The sequence below is a fragment of the Triticum aestivum genome, chromosome 2D (assembly GCF_018294505.1).
Source record: "Triticum aestivum cultivar Chinese Spring chromosome 2D, IWGSC CS RefSeq v2.1, whole genome shotgun sequence".
Classification (NCBI taxonomy): Eukaryota; Viridiplantae; Streptophyta; class Magnoliopsida; order Poales; family Poaceae; genus Triticum; species Triticum aestivum.
The window spans coordinates 330,336,325-330,355,378 of record NC_057799.1 but is presented as its reverse complement, the minus strand read 5'-3'; the positions used below and the strand labels follow the sequence as shown (position 1 = coordinate 330,355,378).

General features: G+C 40.3%; 1 protein-coding gene across 3 annotated transcripts; it reads left to right on the top strand.

Annotated features, from left to right (window-relative positions):
- The first annotated feature begins 672 nt into the window (after window positions 1-672).
- LOC123053008 (uncharacterized) lies at window positions 673-6,882 on the top strand. Of its 3 annotated transcripts, XR_006425256.1 has the most exons (4): window positions 673-922; window positions 1,057-1,398; window positions 3,391-3,472; window positions 6,319-6,882. XR_006425256.1 is itself a non-coding variant. In XM_044476378.1 (3 exons), exons 1-3 carry the CDS (start codon window positions 899-901, stop codon window positions 6,624-6,626), a joined length of 414 nt encoding a protein of 137 aa, XP_044332313.1. In that variant the 5' UTR covers window positions 712-898; the 3' UTR covers window positions 6,627-6,882. The 3 variants fall into 3 exon arrangements, 1 of the variants encoding a protein (XP_044332313.1); XR_006425257.1 differs by lacking the exon at window positions 3,391-3,472; XM_044476378.1 differs by lacking the exon at window positions 1,057-1,398 and having other exon boundaries at window positions 712-922.
- Window positions 6,883-19,054: the final 12,172 nt, after the last annotated feature.

The window sequence follows — 19,054 nt, the reverse complement described above, 5'->3', positions numbered from 1 at the left end:
CATAGCTTTGGTCTTGTATGACTTTGCTCTTTGCCGGCATGTTTTAGGTATTTGTGCGTTAGTGTCGGCTATGTGCATCCTAGCTATGCAGAGGCCGGGTGTACGTTCATTGTGTTTGTATCCACTTGATGCTTCATTTTGAATAATAAAATTCACCCTTTGTCAAAAAAAAAAATGTACTCGGTTTTAGTTTTTCTAAGCCTAAACCCTTTCAATTCCAGGTTTGTCTCCATAACTCTAACTTTCTATTTACCCCCGTCCGACTATCGTCAACTAGCACCACATCATCCGCAAAGAGCATACACCATAGGATATCTCCTTGTATATCCCTTGTGACCTCATCCATCACCAATGCAAAAAGATAAGGGCTCAAAGCTAACCCCTGATGCAGTCCTATCTTAATCGGGAAGTCATCAGTGTCGACATCACTTATTCGAACACTTGTCACAACATTATCGTACATGTCCATGATAAGGGTAATGTACTTTGCTGGGACTTTGTGTTTCTCCAAGGCCCGCCACATGACCATGCTTTCATTTATTTTATCTTCATAAGAGTGGCTGAATTTTTACGTTGGCTCACCAAGTCTATCACAACCCTCCTCCTTCACCTGGGCTTGGGACCGGCTAGACCTTGTTCCTAGAGTGGACCAAAATTTAGCGTGCGCTTTGACTGCTATTTTTGGTCGTTTTTTTAGCTCTGCCTCAACTTTGTAAATGGTCACCAAGATGTTTTCCCTATGGGGCTCTAGCGCAGCTCTTATCCCCTTCTTTTCTGATGAGGCAGCACCAGCGCATGCGCCCGTCGCTGGCTGCTCGTAGCGGCGTACCGCCGTCAACCATAGCTTAAGCGGAGGGAAGATGTACGTCGCGGCGTCTCTCCCGACCTCTATTGCCCAATGGATTTGGGGGAGCCTGCACAGGTAAAATCCCTAATTTTTTCTGCATCTTACCTGAGTTAAATTTCTTCCAAGACTAGAAATTGTTGGGTAAAATCTCCATGCCACTTCCACGCTCATGATTTAGTAAAGAAGATATTTAAATCTCCATGCTGCAGGCACTTTTTCATGGAGCTGATACAATAGAGATTGAGATTTAAGGACTATTCATTAGACTTCGTATCAATGGACTGTTCCTCTTCCACACAATGATATTCTTCGGCATGAGCAAATCGCTTCCGATTAGCTTCCGGCTACCTGCTGGGATAAGATTCTCGCTGGATCTGTTGAATATCTTGCGCCAAGGAAGGCAGGCGGTGGCGCGGCCGCACTGAGACGCCGGCACAGGCGAGCTGCCGCGAAGTGAACCAAGTAGCCGTCTGGCCTAAGTGGAGCAACGCGGCGCAACAAATACTAAGGAGCGGAAGCTGGGTGCATTAGTGTCGTACGTAGCAGCGCAGGTTTGGCCTTGAACTATGTTGCCTAGTCTAGGACCAGTTCAGCTAGCTATGCGTCTACCACAAATACATTTTTGTGTGAAAAATTTTTGGTTGGGTTAGTGAGAAAATAAATTAAGCTTTTGGTCTGCAGTCACCATCATACGCTTGTTCGTGACATAATAATATACACCCTAGAGAAAAGCTCAATTCGTCTTTCGACCGTTTTAAATTTCATTGTGGCTTCATATGGATCAATTCGCAGTCAAGCTATGATTTTGATTATTTTATTTTTCTATAGTATTCCAGATGGATTTCCAACTCAATCTTTTTAAAATTGCTGAGCATTTATTCTCATATATTCTAGGCCATGCTAGTACATTGTAGTTGTAGCAAATGTTGTAGCACATCAGAGCTTTGACCAACCACACAAATGCAATGCTAATCTTCTGAATGTTGCTTAACAGTTAAATTGATTAAAAATGAATGTACTGCTCATTCTCTCTTCTGAATAGTATACAATACTTGAATTGTTTAAAAACAAAATGTCATATTGTTCATACATATCGATCATATCATATATAAAAATGTTGAATATGTTGTATTCACAGAGTTCACTAAGTAAACAACATCTACTCCTTTCTTATGAGCATATACTCTGGCTTATTTCTGTGGATAAACTACTGTCCCAAAAAGTTACTGGCAAAGGTTCTTCGTCTCTTGGGTCTTGTTTGGCGTACTTGACCTTCCAGTTGACGACTTGTGTCCTCAAATTTTACATCAGTACCTTTGGTCTTGATGTTGTTAGACCTTTTAGACGAACTTCGTGTCATCCTTGTGCCTGCATTGACGATACTTTTATCCTTGGTGTTACGAACATCTGAGTCTTCATGTTCAACTTTTATCTTTTTGTTTTTTGCATGAACACTTCTGGTATTTTTGGGCCCTGCTTTTTCAGATTTACATTTTTCATTTTCTTCATCTTCCGGGTCTGATAATACAACCGATCTTCACCTCCTTTTCCCGCCATCGACACTTGTTGATGACTTTTTATGTTGATGCTCCTTCTGATGTACTGTACTCCCATTTCTTTTAACTTCTAGCTCCTCTTACACAGGGACCAACTAACATGCGTTTTTGTTAAGATCACATTTGCTAATTTGTACCTACAAAAATCACATTAACGGATGAATTTATGAAAAGAAAAGTTCGGACGGTGAAGTATTCAACCACCTTTCTAACTGGCTCATTCAGTTTTTTTTTGTTTCTTGTTTTAACATGTTGTCCACTTCATCATCCATCAAATCCTGTTGAGCACAATGGTTCAAGAACTGTAAATACTTGCTTCAATAGTTCAATATAAGAGAGTATAATAATTGGTGTTTAAATAGATTTGATAGTTTGATAGACCATTACCTCTTTAGCTTTATCCTCTAAGTGTCGCTTCTCAAGCTTCTCATCAGGCACGAATATTTCCTTTACTGCATAGTTCTGCATGCCTAGAGTGAGGTTCTTATTGTTGAGTTTGAATCCAAAGATAGGTCTTTCTCCACATAATTCTTGTATAATATTTGGGACTTCTTCAGACTTTCCATCTAAGGAATCCAACAGGAATGAGACTGACATATCGAGCATTCTTTCAACCTCTTCATCAAATAAAGTGCAACTTGTAGTGGCACTGTGATAATTTGAAGTCGAATGCGATGCCTAGAATCACATTTCATTAGTGTAACGCAAATGTAATAGTACATAATGATGGTCAAATAAAGAGAATATGCTTACCTAGGTGTTACACCTTCTGGATACGCATCACAATTCTTGCAATAATAAGTATGCGGTTCTTTCATAGAAATTTTGTTGCAAACATTGGATGACATGTACCACCATTGGATATTTTCTTGTAACCGATCAATTGTAGTATTGTTGTGAACACAAAGTACTTAAAGTTGATGAAGAAAATATAGCACTTTAAAGAATATGCAGTCACTCATACAAATATGTCAAATACATCTGTAGGTCTTGGAGGCTTCTACAATATCATATCTTAGAAGAGTTCTGATTCATTACCTCATCTGTTGGGTTGTCGTGCTTGATTCCAGTAAGTTCTTTTAAGGTTATCCTTCTGTAAAACATTTGATCTTCCAGTGTACCTTGAGTACTTTTATCTATCTCCATCATTTTTGGTAGAGTTTCTTCGGCGGAGTGGCTATAAGTAAAAGTTAGTAAATGAAGATATATTATGAACTTCTATATCACCAGTACCTACAAATTGTGCTTAATACCTGCCACGAAGTTCCCAAGTCTCGGGTATATCTAGATTGGTATATAATCTTGTGGCGCTAGTTGACTTTAGGCACAAACCTATTTAATAAGCAATAAATCTATTAGATTTACTAGCACATGGGCCAGTGCGTTGCAACGGGAAAAAAAGATTACTCCCTATGTCCCATAATATAAAAATGAGACTGAGTAGTATCACACACCCTTTTTCCCATTCCTTGCCCTACCTGATCCTTATCAACGATTTTTGTTGATATGTGGAAATAGAGAAAAGAGAACAAATATTACATAATCGGTTTTAGTGTTATGCTAATTTCCAATATTAGGTCAAGTGGTGTATATAATTATACTACCCTTTTTTTATATATGTAATTTTTTGTGTGAGTTGCATAATATTTTTTATGAAAATCGATGCTATTTCCCTCTAACTTGTTATTCAAAAAATTATATATCAAAAATAAAGTTTTGTTATCAAATTTAGCTGCCAGTTTCTTAGAAGATTATTGAAAATAACGAATTCTCATGAATAGATTGAACCTCCGTAAGAAGATAACATAAGATCGGAGTTGTAACAAACCGAGACCAATTCTGTCGTCATTATAATGTTTATTTTATTTTATTTTTACATTTCATCATGATTGAATATTTCACACCAAATTAAAACTATGGACATTTTTGGAAAATCATTTGAGCTTTCCTTGTATTTTATTTAATTTCTTTTCCAATTTCCATTCCAACCTTCTCCAAAATCCTTTGCATTTTCAATTACAAGTTTGGCCCCCAAAACTTTTTCCAAAATTCTCCAATTTCGGTGAAACTTCTTTTGTGGACCTAAGTATAAATCATGCACACCACAAGAAAAGTTTCATATTTTTTTCATGCAACCTAGCTACCTATTTTTTTCATCATTGCCTCTTTTCCTAATTTCTGTAATGACGGGAGAGGGAAAGGACCAACCGGCCAGGCCGGCCCAATAAGTTTAACCTATCCCCCCGATCCCCAACAACTCCCTCGATCCTATCCTCCCAATCCCAGCGCCGCCAGACACGCTCACAAAGAGAGCGGGAGCCCGCGCGCTGCCGGTCTGCCCTGCCCTACCTCCTCCGGCCATCTCCGCCTCCGCTTCCTCCTCCCGGCGACGCCATCTCGGGCGGCCGCTGAAGCCCTTTTCCGTTCGCACCGAACTGCCTCCCTTTTCTTCAGCCATCTCCGTCCCTTGCCTTGCTCCGGGAGCCCCGTGCGCCGGACTACCGGTCATGTCTGACCCCTCCCTTCTCTCTTTCTCTTTACTCGTTCTGTGTTTCTTGATCCAAGAGGCTAGTTTTTGATATTACAGGCAATTTGCGTATGTATATAAATTGGTAGGATTTCATGAAAGCAATCGAGGTGGGATTATTGTGAGTACGTGTGAAAATCAGGTAAGGTACCTAAACGTGCGTGCACGCCGGAACGTGCGTGCAGGCCCATTGAGAGGATGTGGATGCGGACCAAAAAATTTAGTACCACCTCGCAATTGAACGTACTGTCGATCAAAACTAATGGAAAAAAATATCTAATGCGGGACGAAACCAAGAATATCACCTTGGTTTATTAGTAGGTATAGATATAGATATAGATTATTTTGGTATAAAAAATGACGTGTAAACATATTGAACTTACCGTTGAATTTTTGCACCATTGTTGAGGTAACAATAATAATTGTTTCATTGCATATTACATTCTCACTTAAATGGTGAGCTAATGTTCCCCATAATGATACTCTGATTTTTATCACCCCTGAATAATTAATGGTAATAATAATATAAGTGGAGGAAAATAGTCTTTACCCTTCAGTGAAAAATCGAGGCATGGATATACACTTACTCTGACATTAGAATTTCAATCTCACGTATATCTGAAGGTGTTTTCTTCTTTGTTATCCTTAATTCTATTGGCTTAATCTTGGTAAGTAACCCAATGACATCTGCAAATTTGAAGATTGAAGACTTAAAAATTAGGAAGTTATTAATTTGGAGTCTATTAATACAACTACCAACAAATGACTTCAAATTTAAATTTACCACTTGGAAGTAAGAATATGACTATCAACATACCTGAGCATTGTTGGTCTTTTTCTAGCCGTTCTTTTAGGGTATCTTTGCCAGCAAACTTGAAGTAGTAATCTGGAAAATTATCCGATGAACCTTTCATCTCCTTTAATTTTGTATTGTATAAAAAGATAATTTTAATTTCATTGTTGACTGGCTGATATTTTGTCGAATCTACAACTTAAAAATTGCTAAAAGCATGTATAAAACCCTCGTTGATCTTTGCTCTGTAGTGTCAATTAGATTCTTCCAGATAGCAGCATGAACTGTATGGCCCTTCAGAATTTAATGAAGAAAAATCTTAGTAGTAGTTTTAACAGTAAAACAATCCCATTGTTGATTATGTGAAGAAAATACCTGCTCATCCATCAAGATCATATTGATGCTTATAAGTTCATCAGTCAAAGGGTTGGTCGAGTCCCACATTCTCATTACTTTGGCTTTAATATTCCATGTCTGTCCTCTTGCGGTTAACTCACTCAACTTCATGTACGTCATAGAGATATTGCCTTCAAAACAATTTTAAAAAGAGTGGTTCATATGATATTGCACTAATATTTACCCAAAATTATTGCAGGATGGAAAGATCTAAACAGACCTCGAGATTTCAGCTATATATTACCGTTGATGATTTTCTGGCGTTTCTTCTTCCATCGTTCGATGTGCCGGTCGTCCTGCCGTATGTCGCCCCTTCGATTCGTGTGGAGTCTACTTGTTGTTGCAGTTGATGTTTATTGCAGGATGGAAAGATCTAAACAGACCTTGAGATTTCAGCTATATATTACTATTGATGATTTTCTGGCGTTTCTTCTTCCCTTGTTCGATGTGCTGGGCGTCCTGCAGTATGTCACCCCTTCGATTCGTGTGGAGTCTACTTGTTGTTGAAGTTGATGTTCTTGGCGTGTGTCAATATGGCGTTGTGTGGATCTCCTTCAATCTTCATACTGGCGTGTGTGGATCTGCCTTCAATCTCATACGCGTGGTGTTGGGTGTTATGGCATTTGTTAATTCCGTGGGCGTTTTGGGGTGTGTGCCCCAACCTTTATATTAGTCCAAAGGTTATTGAGTTTGAGTTGGGTACGGATGAGTGTATGCTGGAAACTATTCCGTGTGCAATAGTATACGTCCACCTTGTTGCCTAATACCAATCTGTTTCAGTTTCCTTCACGTGCAATAGTATACTTCACGTGCAATAGTATAGATCTAATCCGTGTGCAATAGTATACGCTCGTGTCCTTGCCTAATATCAATTTAGATCTTCACCGATGATACATCTTAATTTCTAAAGTGTCAAATCACCATCGTTCGTTTTCTATTGTTTTAAGCATATAATAAAAGATAGATGTTTTACTTTTCGCTGCTATACTCTTAGAATTACATGAGTAGGTTGATTTCTTGACTTGTACCTAGTTGCTAAAATTTGCCAACACTTAAAATTAGGAAAAGTTAGATTTTGATTTGATCAAGTAGTCTAATCACCCCCTCCTCTAGACATACTTTCGATCCTATAAGTGGTATCAGAGCTTTGGTCTTTATTTGTCTTGATTTTCATAGCTTTGGTGGCCTTGTTTTCACAACCTAGGAGAGTATGGTGTTTAGCGAGGGAAATTACCACCGTAGAGGTCCTTACTTGATGGTACAAATTTTGCTAGTTGGAAGCATAAGATGAAAATGCATATTCTTGGTCATAACCCCGCCGTTTGGGCTATTGTGTGTATATTGGCTTGCAAGGTGAATACTTCGAGGATGGAAGAGAACTGGATCATGAAGCGTCCACGGAAGAATTGAACATGTTGCAATACAGTGCTCAAGCTTGCGATATTCTCTTCAACGGATTGTGCCCCGAAGAATTCAACAAAATCAGCCGCCTTGAGAATGCAAAGAAAAATTGGGATATTTTGGTTGATATGCATGAAGGTACCGAGTCTGTTAAGGAATCTAAATTGGATGTGCTTCAAAGTCAACTTGGCAAGTTCAAAATAAAGGATGGTGAAGGAGTCGCTGAGATGTATTTTAGGCTTGCTCTCATCACAAATGAGATTGCCGGCTTAGGAAGCGAAGAGATGACCGACAAATTCATCATAAAAAATATCCTAAGAACCTTGGATGGAAAATATGATACCCTGTGCACCTTGATCCAAATGATGCCAAACTACAAAGATCTCAAGCCAACGGAAGTCATTGGTAGAATTGTTGCTCATGAGATGTCACTTAAGGATAAGAAAGAGCTCCACAACAAGTCAAGTGGTGCTTACAAAGCTTCATGTGATGCTCCTATAACATCAAGTGAGAAGCAAGTCTTCAATGAAGAATTGAGCTTAATGGTGAAGAACTTCAACAAATTCTATAAGAATAGAAGCAAAGAGAGAAGTTCTAAGTCAAGGTCCTACAGTGATAAAAGATCTTCTAGTCGTGATCGCAATTGCTACAATTGTGGAAGACCCGGATACTACTCCAATGAGTGTACGGCTCCCTATAAGAGAAGAGAAGATTCACCTAAAAGGAGAAGTAAAAGAGATGAATCACCACCAAGAGAGAGAAGGAGTAGAGATGATCGTTATGAATGAAGACCCTCTCGTATATGCAAGGATTCGAAAAGAAAGGACAAGTCATCAAAGAGCTATACAAGACAAAGACATCAAGCTCACGTTGGTGAATGGGTATCCGGTTCCAAGAGAAGTTATCACTCCGACTCCGGATATACTCAAGATGGAAGGTGTTGCCGGTCTTGCACTTGTGTCATCCAACTACTATGACATATTTGACTCATCAAATGAAGGAATTGGAAGATTCTTCATGGCTAAAGGCCCTAAGGTATCACACCCCGAGTATGTTGATTTCAATAGTAATGAAGATGATTTGCTAGGTGATGATGATTTACTTGTTGAGAACACTAGTGATGAAAACTATGATGAATTTGCTATTAATCATGCTAATCAAGATGAAACGAATGACAATGATAAGAAGGAGATTGAGCGTCTAACTAAAGAACTAAACACTCTTAAGTTAGCTCATGAAACAACTCTAGAGGATCATCGAGAGCTTTTAAAGACTCATGAGAAGCTAGGCTTCGAGAAGCTAAATTTGGAACAAGAGCATGGGTTCGTAAAATCAATCAATGATGATCTTTGAAAGAAAAGTTCTTCTTACATTGCCAAGCGTTTACTCTTGTCTACTTATATGCCACAAGTAAAATCTAGCAACAAGGGCAAGAAAGATTCTTCTTCTAGTAGCAACAATAATCATGTTAAATCCAATATTGTTGCTTCTAGTAGTTCTCTTGATTCCACTAATGATTCTCTTAGCCAAGTTACACTTGAGCAAGAAAATAGCTTATTGAAGGGAATTATAGAGAAAGGTGTTTCCAAGAGCCTTGCCGGAAGTAAGAAATTTGAGGAAATTGTACGCAAGCAAGGAAGGCACCGGAAGAATCAAGGTGTTGGTTTTGAACGAAAGTTGAATGCCAATGGAGTTGAGTGGGAAGAAGATCAATACCCCAAGACGAAGTTTGTTCCTCAACAAGAGAAGTATGACCCCACTTATTTCAAAGGAACACAAGCTCAAGATGATTTTCCACCACAAGACCACAAGCTAAAAGGCAAGGACAAGCTGCAAGAAGACATTGATTCATTTGAAGAAGCTCCTAAGGCCTTGGTCAAGTGGGTTCCCAAGACTACATCAAGTTCTACTTCATCAAGTACGACTACAACTCCAAGGATTCCCATCAAGTTGATGTGGGTCCCAAAGAAGAAGAACTAGAGAGTTCTTGAGGCTGACTCCGCCAACATACTTCACTCATATTCATTTTGGCAAGGACAAGTGCAATCAACTTCCATATCTTGCACTAGTTCAAGGAGTCACAAACCCTCTTGTTGGTAAGACAAGGGACAAGGTAACCAAATGCTTTCATGGACATCATCATATTTGTATTTCACTCTATGTCTATGGATATCCTTGTGTGTTCCTTGTGGGACTAACCCATGTAGGTATTGAAAGTGCAACTCACTCCAATGGATTTCTCCAAATGATCTACATCACTATTGTGAAGGAAATATGCCCTAGAGGCAATAATAAAGTTGTTATTTATATTTCCTTATATCATGATAAATGTTTATTATTCATGCTAGAATTGTATTAACCGGAAACTTAGTACATGTGTGAATACATAGACAAACAGAGTGTCCCTAGTATGCCTCTACTTGACTAGCTCGTTAATCAAAGATGGTTAAGTTTCCTAGGCATAGACATGTGTTGTCATTTGATGAACGGGATCAAATCATTAGAGAATGATGTGATGGACAAGAACCATCCGTTAGCTTAGCATTGATGATCGTTTAGTTTTATTGCTATTGCTTTCATCATGACTTATACATGTTCCTCTGACTATGAGATTATGCAACTCCCGAACACGGGAGGAACACCTTGTGTGCTATCAAACATCACAACATAACTGGGTGATTATAAATATGCTCTACAGGTGTCTCCGATGGTGTTTGTTGAGTTGGCATAGATCGAGATTAGGATTTGTCACTCCGTGTATCAGAGAGGTATCTCTGGGCCCTCTCGGTAATGCACATCACTATAAGCCTTGCAAGCAATGTGACTAATGAGTTAGTTGCGGGATGATGCATTACGGAACGAGTAAAGAGACTTGTCGGTAACGAGATTGAACTAGGTATGAGGATACCGACGATCGAATCTCGGGCAAGTAACATACCGATGACAAAGGGAACAACGTACGTTATTGTGCGGTTTGACCGATAAAGATCTTCGTAGAATATGTAGGCTAATATGAGCATCCAGGTTCCGCTATTGGTTATTGACCGGAGAGGTGTCTAGGTCATGTCTACATAGTTCTCGAACCCGTAGGGTCCGCACGCTTAACGTTCGATGACGATTTGTATTATGAGTTATGTGATTTGATGACTGAAGTTTGTTCGGAGTCCTGGATGAGATCACGGACATGACGAGGAGTCTCGAAATGTTCGAGAGGTAAAGATTCATATATTGGAAGGTTACATTCGGACACCAGAATGGTTCGGAATGTTTCGGATGAGTTTCGGAGTACCGGGGGTTACCGGAACCCCCCCGGAAGTTAATGGGCCATAATGGGCCTTAGCGGAGAAGAGAGAGGGCCGGCCAGGAGGTGGCGTGTGCCCCCCTTGCCAGTTAGAATTGGACAAGGGGTGGGGGCGGCGCCCCCCTTCCCTCTCCTACTCTCCCTCTCTTTCCCCCTTTGCTACTCCGGAAAAGGAAAGAGGAGGGGAATCCTACTTGAACTAGGGAGTCTTAGTAGGACTCCCCACACCTGGCACACCCCCCTTGGGCCGGCCACCTCTTCCCCCCTCCTTTATATACGTTTGATGGGGGCACCCCAAAGGCACACCAAGTCTTCTCTTAGTCGTGTGCGGTGCCCCCCTCCACAGTTACACACCTCGGTCATATCGTCGTAGTGCTTAGGCGAAGCCCTGCGTCGGTAACATCATCATCACCGTCGCCACGCCGTCGTGCTGACGGAACTCTCCCTCGGCCTCAACTGGATCAAGATCTCGAGGGACGTCATCGTGCTGAACGTGTGCTAAACACGGAGGTGCCGTACGTTCGGTACTTGGATCGGTTGGATCGTGAAGACGTTCGACTACATCAACCGCGTTACTAAACGCTTCTGCTTTTGGTCTACGAGGGTACGTGGACACACTCTCCCCGCTCGTTGCTATGCATCTCCTAGATAGATCTTGCATGATCGTAGGACATTTTTTGAAATACCACGTTCCCCAACAGTGGCATCCGAGCCAGGTCTATGCGTAGATGTTATATGCACGAGTAGAACACAAAGAGTTGTGGGCGATAATAGTTGTGGGCGATAATAGTCATACTGCTTACCAGCAACGTCTTACTTTGATTCGGCTGTATTGTTGGATGAAGCGGCCTGGACCGACATTACATGACCGCGTTCATGAGACTGGTTCTACCGACGTGCTTCGCACACAGGTGGCTCGCGGGTGTCTGTTTCTCCATCTTTAGTTGAATCGAGTTTGACTATGCCCGGTCCTTGTTGAAGGTTAAAATAGCACACTTGACGAAAAATCGTTGTGGTTTTGATGCGTAGGTAAGAACGGTTCTTGCTAGAAGCCCGTAGCAGCCACGTAAAACTTGCAACAACAAAGTAGAGGACGTCTAACTTGTTTTTGCAAGGCATGTTGTGATGTGATATGGTCAAGATGTGATGAGATATAAATTGTTGTATGAGATGATCATGTTTTGTAACCGTTATCGGCAACTGGCAGGAGCCTTATGGTTGTCGCTTTATTGTATGAAATGCAATCGCCATGTAATTGCTTTACTTTATCAATAAGCAGTAGCGATAGTGGTAGAAGAAATAGTTGGCGAGACGACAACGATGCTACGATGGAGATCAAGGTGTCAAGCCGGTGACGATGGAGATCATGACGGTGCTTCGCGGATGGAGATCAAAGGCACAAGATGATGATGGCCATATCATGTCACGTATTTTGATTGCATGTGATGTTTATCTTTTATGCATCTTATTTTGCTTAGTACGGCGGTAGCATTATAAGATGATCCCTCACTAAATTTCAAGGTATAAGTGTTCTCCCTGAGTATGCATAGTTGCTACAGTTCATCGTGCCGAGACACCACGTGATCATCGGGTGTGATAAGCTCTACGTTCAAATACAACGGGTGCAAGCCAGTTTTGCACACGCAGAATACTCGGGTTAAACTTGACGAGCCTAGCATATGCAGATATGGCCTCGGAACACTGAGATCGAAAGATCGAACAAATATGATCAACATAGTGATGTTCACCATTGAAAACTACTCCATCTCACGTGATGATCGGACATGGTTTAGTTGATATGGATCACGTGATCATTTAGATGACTAGAGGGATATCTATCTAAGTGGGAGTTCTTAAGTAATATGATTAAATTGAACTTTAATTTATCATGAACTTAGTACCTGATAGTATTTTGCATGTCTATGTTGTTGTAGGTCAATGGCCCGTGCTACCATTCCCTTGAATTTTAATGCGTTCCTAGAGAAAGCTAAGTTAAAAGATGATGGTAGCAACTACACGGACTGGGTCCGTAACTTGAGGATTATCCTCATTGCTGCACAGAAGAATTAGGTCCTAGAAGCACCGCTAGGTGCAAGACTCGCTGCAGGAGCAACACCGGACGTTATGAACATCTGGCAGAGCAAAGCTGATGAATACTCGATAGTTCAGTGTGCCATGCTTTACGGCTTAGAATCGGGACTTCAACAACATTTTGAATGTCATGGAGCATATGAGATGTTCTAGGAGTTGAAATTAATATTTCAAGCAAATGCCCGAATTGAGAGATATGAAGTCTCCAATAACTTCTGTAGTTGCAAGATGGAGGAGAATAGTTCTGTCAGTGAACATATACTCAGAATGTCCGGGTACCACAACCACTTGAGTCAACTGGGAGTTAATATTCCTGATGATAGTGTCATTGACAGAGTTCTTCAGTCACTGCCACCAAGCTACAAAAGCTTCGTGATGAACTATAATATGCAAGGGATGGATAAGACAATTCCCGAGCTCTTCGCGATGCTAAAGGCTGCGGAGGTAGAAATCAAGAAGGAGCATCAAGTGTTGATGGTTAACAAGACCACAAGTTTCAAGAAAAAGGGAAAAGGGAAGAAGGGGAACTTCAAGAAGAACGGCAAGCAAGTTGCTGCTCAAGTGAAGAAGCCCAAGTCTGGACCTAAGCCTGAGACTGAGTGCTTCTACTGCAAAGGGACTAGTCACTGGAAGCGGAACTGCCCCAAGTATTTGGCAGATAAGAAGGATGGCAGAGTGAAAGGTATATTTGATATACATGTTATTGATGTGTACCTTATTAATGCTCGTAGTAGCGCCTGGGTATTTGATACTGGTTCTGTTGCTCATATTTGCAACTCGAAACATGGGCTACGGATTAAACGAAGATTGGCTAAGGACGAGGTGACGATGCGCGTGGGAAATAGTTCCAAAGTCGATGTGATCGCCGTCAGCACGCTACCTCTACATCTACCTTCGGGATTAGTTTTAGACCTGAATAATTGTTATTTGGTGCCAGCGTTAAGCATGAACATTATATCTGGATCTTGTTTGATGCGAGACGGTTATTCATTTAAATCAGAGAATAATGGTTGTTATATTTATATGAATAATATCTTTTATGGTCATGCACCCTTGATGAGTGGTCTATTTTTGTTGAATCTCGATTGTAGTGATACACATATTCATAATATTGAAGCCAAAAGATGCAAGGTTAATAATGATAGTGCAACTTATTTGTGGCACTGCCGTTTAGGTCATATTGGTGTAAAGTGCATGAAGAAACTCCATGCTGATGGGCTTTTGCAATCACTTGATTATGAATCACTTGATGCTTGCGAACCATGCCTCATGGGCAAGATGACTAAGACTCTGTTCTCCGGAACAATGGAGCGAGCAACAGAATACATACTGATGTATGCGGTCCGATGAGTGTTGAGGCTCGCGGCGGGTATCGTTATTTTCTTACCTTCACAGATGATTTGAGCAGATATGGGTATATCTACTTGATGAAACATAAGTCTGAAACATTTGAGAAGTTCAAAGAATTTCAGAGTGAAGTAGAAAATCATTGTAACAAGAAAATAAAATTTCTACCATCTGATCGCGAAGGTGAATATTTGAGTTATGAGTTTGGTCTTCATTTGAAACAATGTGGAATAGTTTCGCAACTCACGCCACCTGGAACACCACACCTTAATGGTGTGTCCGAACGTCGTAACCGTACTTTATTAGATATGGTGCGATCTATGATGTCTCTTACCGATTTACCACTATCGTTTTGGGGTTATGCTTTAGAGACGGCTGCATTCACGTTAAATAGGGCACCATCTAAATCCGTTGAGATGACACCATATGAATTATGGTTTGGCAAGAAACCTAAGTTGTCGTTTCTTAAAGTTTGGGGTTGTGATGCTTATGTGAAAAAGCTTCAACCTGCTAAGCTCGAACCCAAATCATAGAAATGTGTCTTCATAGGATACCCAATGGAGACTGTTGGGTACACCTTCTATCACAGATCCGAAGGCAAGATATTCGTTGCTAAGAATGATCCTTTCTAGAGAAGGAGTTTCTCTCGAAAGAAGTGAGTGGGAGGAAAGTAGAACTTGATGAGGTAATTTTACCTGCTCCCAAATTGGAAAGTAGTTCATCACAGAAATCAGTTCCAGTGATTCCTACACCAATTAGTGAGGAAGCTAATGATGATGATCATGAAACTTCAGATCAAGTTACTACCGAACGTCGTAGGTCAACCAGAGTAAGATCCGCACCAGAGTGGTACAATAATCCTGTTCTGGAGGTCATGTTACTTGACCATGATGAACCTGCGAACTATGAGGAAGCGATGATGAGCCCAGATTCCGCGAAATGGCTTGAGGCCATGAAATCTGAGATGGGATCCATGTATGAGAACAAAGTATGGACTTTGGTTGACTTGCCCGATGATCGGTAAGCCATAGAGAATAAATGGATCTTCAAGAAGAAGACTGACGTTGACGGTAATATTGCTGTCCACAAAGCTCGACTTGTTGCGAAAGGTTATTGATACGTCTCCATCGTATCTATAATTTTTGATTGTTCCATGCCAATATTATACAACTTTCATATACTTTTGGCAACCTTTTATACTATTTTTGGGACTAACATATTGATCCAGTGCCTAGTGCCAGTTCCTGTTTGTTGCATGTTTTTTGTTTCACAGAAAATCCATATCAAACGGAGTCCAAATGGGATAAAAACTTACGGATTTTTTTTGGAATATATGTGATTTTTGGGAAGAAGAACCAACGCGAGACGATGCCCGAGGGGGCCACGAGGCAGGGGGCGCGCCCCAGGGGGGTGGGCGTGCCCCTGACCCTCGCGGCCACCCCGTAAGGCGGTTGGTGCCCTTCTTTCGCTGCAAGAAAGCCAATATCCAGATAAAAATTGTGTCCAAATTTCAACCCAATCGGACTTACGGATCTCCGGGAATATAAGAAACGGTGAAAGGCCAGAATCTGGAGCGTAGAAAAAGAGAGAGACAGATCCAATCTCGGAGGGGCTCTCACCCCTCCCATGCCATGGAGACCAAGGACCAGAGGGAGAACCCTTCTCCCACCTAGGGAGAAGGCCAAGGCAGAAGGAGAAGGAGGGGGGCTCTCTCCCCCTCGCTTTCGGTGGCGCCGGAGTGCCACCGGGGCCATCATCGTGCGACGGCGATCTACACCAACACCTCTGTCATCTTCACCAACATCTTCATCACCTTCCCCCATCTATCTACAGCAGTCCACTCTCCCGCAACCCGCTGTACCCTCTACTTGAACATGGTGCTTTAGGCTTCATATTATTATCCAATGATGTGTTGCCATCCTATGATGTCTGAGTAGATTTTCGTTGTCCTATCGGTAATTGGTGAATTGCTATGATTGGTGTAATTTGCTTGTGGTTATGTTGCTGTCCTTTGGTGCCCATCATATGAGCGCGCGCATGGATCACACCATAGGGTTAGTTGTATGTTGATAGGAATATGTATTGGAGGGCAAGAGTGATAGAAGCTTCAACCTAGCATAGAAATTGATGCATACGGGATTGAAGGGGGGCCAATATATCTTAATGCTATGGTTGGGTTTTACCTTAATGAACGTTAGTAGTTGCGGATGCTTGCTAATAGTTCCAATCATAAGTGCATAGAATTCCAAGTCAGGGATGACATGCTAGCAGTGGCCTCTCCCACATAAAACTTGCTATCGGTCTAGTAAAGTAGTCAATTGCTTAGGGACAATTTCGCAACTCCTACCACCACTTTTCCACACTCGCTATACTAACTGTATTGTTTCTTTATCTAAACAGCCCCTACTTTTTATTTACGCGATCTTTATTATCTTTCAAACCTATCCAAAAACACCTACAAAGTACTTCTAGTTTCATACTTGTTCTAGGTAAAGCGAACGTCAAACGTGTGTAGAGTTGTATCGGTGGTCGATAAAACTTGAGGGAATATTTATTCTACCTTTAGATCCTCGTTGGGTTCGACAATCTTACTTATCAAAAGAGGCTACAATTGATCCCCTATATTTGTGGGTTATCAAGAGCTTTTTCTGGCGCCGTTGCCGGGGAGTTATAGCGTGGCGTGAATATTCTCGTGTGTGCTTGTTTGCTTTATCACTAAGTATTTTTTATTATGTGCTCTTGTTTTCTACCTTTATTTATGGATATGTAACACGAAATACCAAAAATATTAGGTTTACTTGCTACTCATGGAGATGGGGAACCTCCTAAAACCCTCGATGCTCATTATGTGAAAAATATTATGCACTACTTTAATAATCCTGAGAAAAGCCCATTCAATTATATAATGGGAGACACGTTGGATCAACGTGAATACTTTAGGGATTATCGCTTGACTCAAAAAGGGAAACTATTATGGGATCAAATTTATATGTTGCGTTGGTATGCTCGGGATCTATGCTTGAGACATGATTATACTTGTTGCTCTATGATGAAGGCTCCACACCTTCCCTTTTCATGCAAATTTAATGATAATGAAACCTTAGCTTCTTATGCTAATGGTATATATGATTACTATGATGTGGAACGAATAGAAGAATTTGTTGCTTTTAAGGGTGCTTGTGAAATTGAATCTTTGTTTAAAGAGTTTGAAGATTTTGATGATTTAGTTTATAGACCTAAAAATTTAGCTATCCTTAAATATTGCTATGAGAATTATAAATACAATTATGATATTGATGAATTTATTGAGAAAGTCTCCGCTGTCCGAGAAGAGACTAATATTTTGCAGGAGTCTATGGAATAAGAAATTGATGAAACTGTGAGCTCATTAGATGAAAAAGATGAGGAGGAGAGCGAAGAATAAAAGGAGAAAGAGCGGATTGATCACCCGTTCCCACCATCTAATGAGAGTAACTCTTTATCCCATACATTGTTTAATTTCCCTTCAAATTTACCTAAGGATGAATGCTATGATGATTGTTATGATCCCGTTGATTCTTTTGAAATATCCCTTTTTGATGATGCTTGCTATGCTTGTGGCCAAGATGCCAATATGAATTATGCTTATGGAGTTGAACTTGCTATAGTTCCTTATGTTAAACATGAAATTGTTGCTATTGCACCCACGCATGATAGTCCTATTATCTTTTTGAATTCTCCCGACTACACTATATCGGAGAAGTTTGCCCTTATTAAGGATTATATTGATGGGTTGCGTTTTACTACTACACATGATGATTGTGATAGATATAATATGCATGTGCTTGCTGCTCCTACTTGCAATTATTATGAGAGAGGAACAATATCTCCACCTCTCTATGTTTCCCACACGATAAAATTGCAAGAAACTGCTTATGCTATGTATTGGCCTTTACTTTGTGTGCATGAATTGTTCTTTTATGACATGACGATGCATAGGAAGAGAGTTAGACTTCGTCATTACATGATATATGTTACTTTGTGCTCACTACTAAATTAAAATCATTGTTAATTAAAATTGGCTTTGATATACCTTGGGATCCGGGTGGATCCATTACTTGAGCACTATATGCCTAGCTTAATGGCTTTAAAGAAAGCGCTGCCAAGGAGACAACTGGCAGGTTTTAGAGATTCATTTATTTCTGTTGAGTGATTTTATAAAGTTTAAAAACAAAAAAAATATAGAGGGGAACCCAAAACTTTTCAAAAAGGAAAGTGAAAGTGAGAGAGACAAGCATTGTTGAAGTGGGGGAGCTCCTTGAACTTTGTTCATGCTCACGGAAACTTTGTAAATCTTGATTACAGAAACTTTTCAACAAAAATAATTATCTCCTTGTACAATTCCTTTGTATTATAAAAATAATGTGCCAAGATTTTCCTTTAGGATGTTTACATTGCTTGTTGGTTTGTGCGGTGCAAAACAGAAACTTTGGCTGTAGTGCGCGATTTTACATTTTTTTACTGGAACGTCAAACGGTTCTGAAACTTTTTGCACTGTCTTTCTATACAAATTTTTTATTTTTCCTAAATTTTTCAGAATTTTTGGAGTACCAGAAGTATGGTGAATGCTCAGATTACTACAGACTGTCCTGTTTAAGACAGATTCTGTTTTTGATGCATTGTTTGCTTGTTTTGATGAAACTATCGATTTCTATCAGTGGATTAAGCCATGGAAAAAAGTTATATTACAGTAGATACAATGCAAAAACAAAATATGAATTGGTTTGCAACAGTACTTAGAGTAGTGATTTGCTTT

Excerpts from the sequence above, each read along its gene's own strand:
- LOC123053008 (XM_044476378.1), top strand. The coding sequence starts at position 899 with ATGGATTTGGGGGAGCCTGCACAG. Across the intron at positions 923-3,390 it reads ATTTGGGGGAGCCTGCACAG|GTCTTGGAGGCTTCTACAAT; the intron begins GTAAAATCCCTA and ends ATACATCTGTAG. Across the intron at positions 3,473-6,318 it reads GGTTGTCGTGCTTGATTCCA|GATGGAAAGATCTAAACAGA; the intron begins GTAAGTTCTTTT and ends AAATTATTGCAG.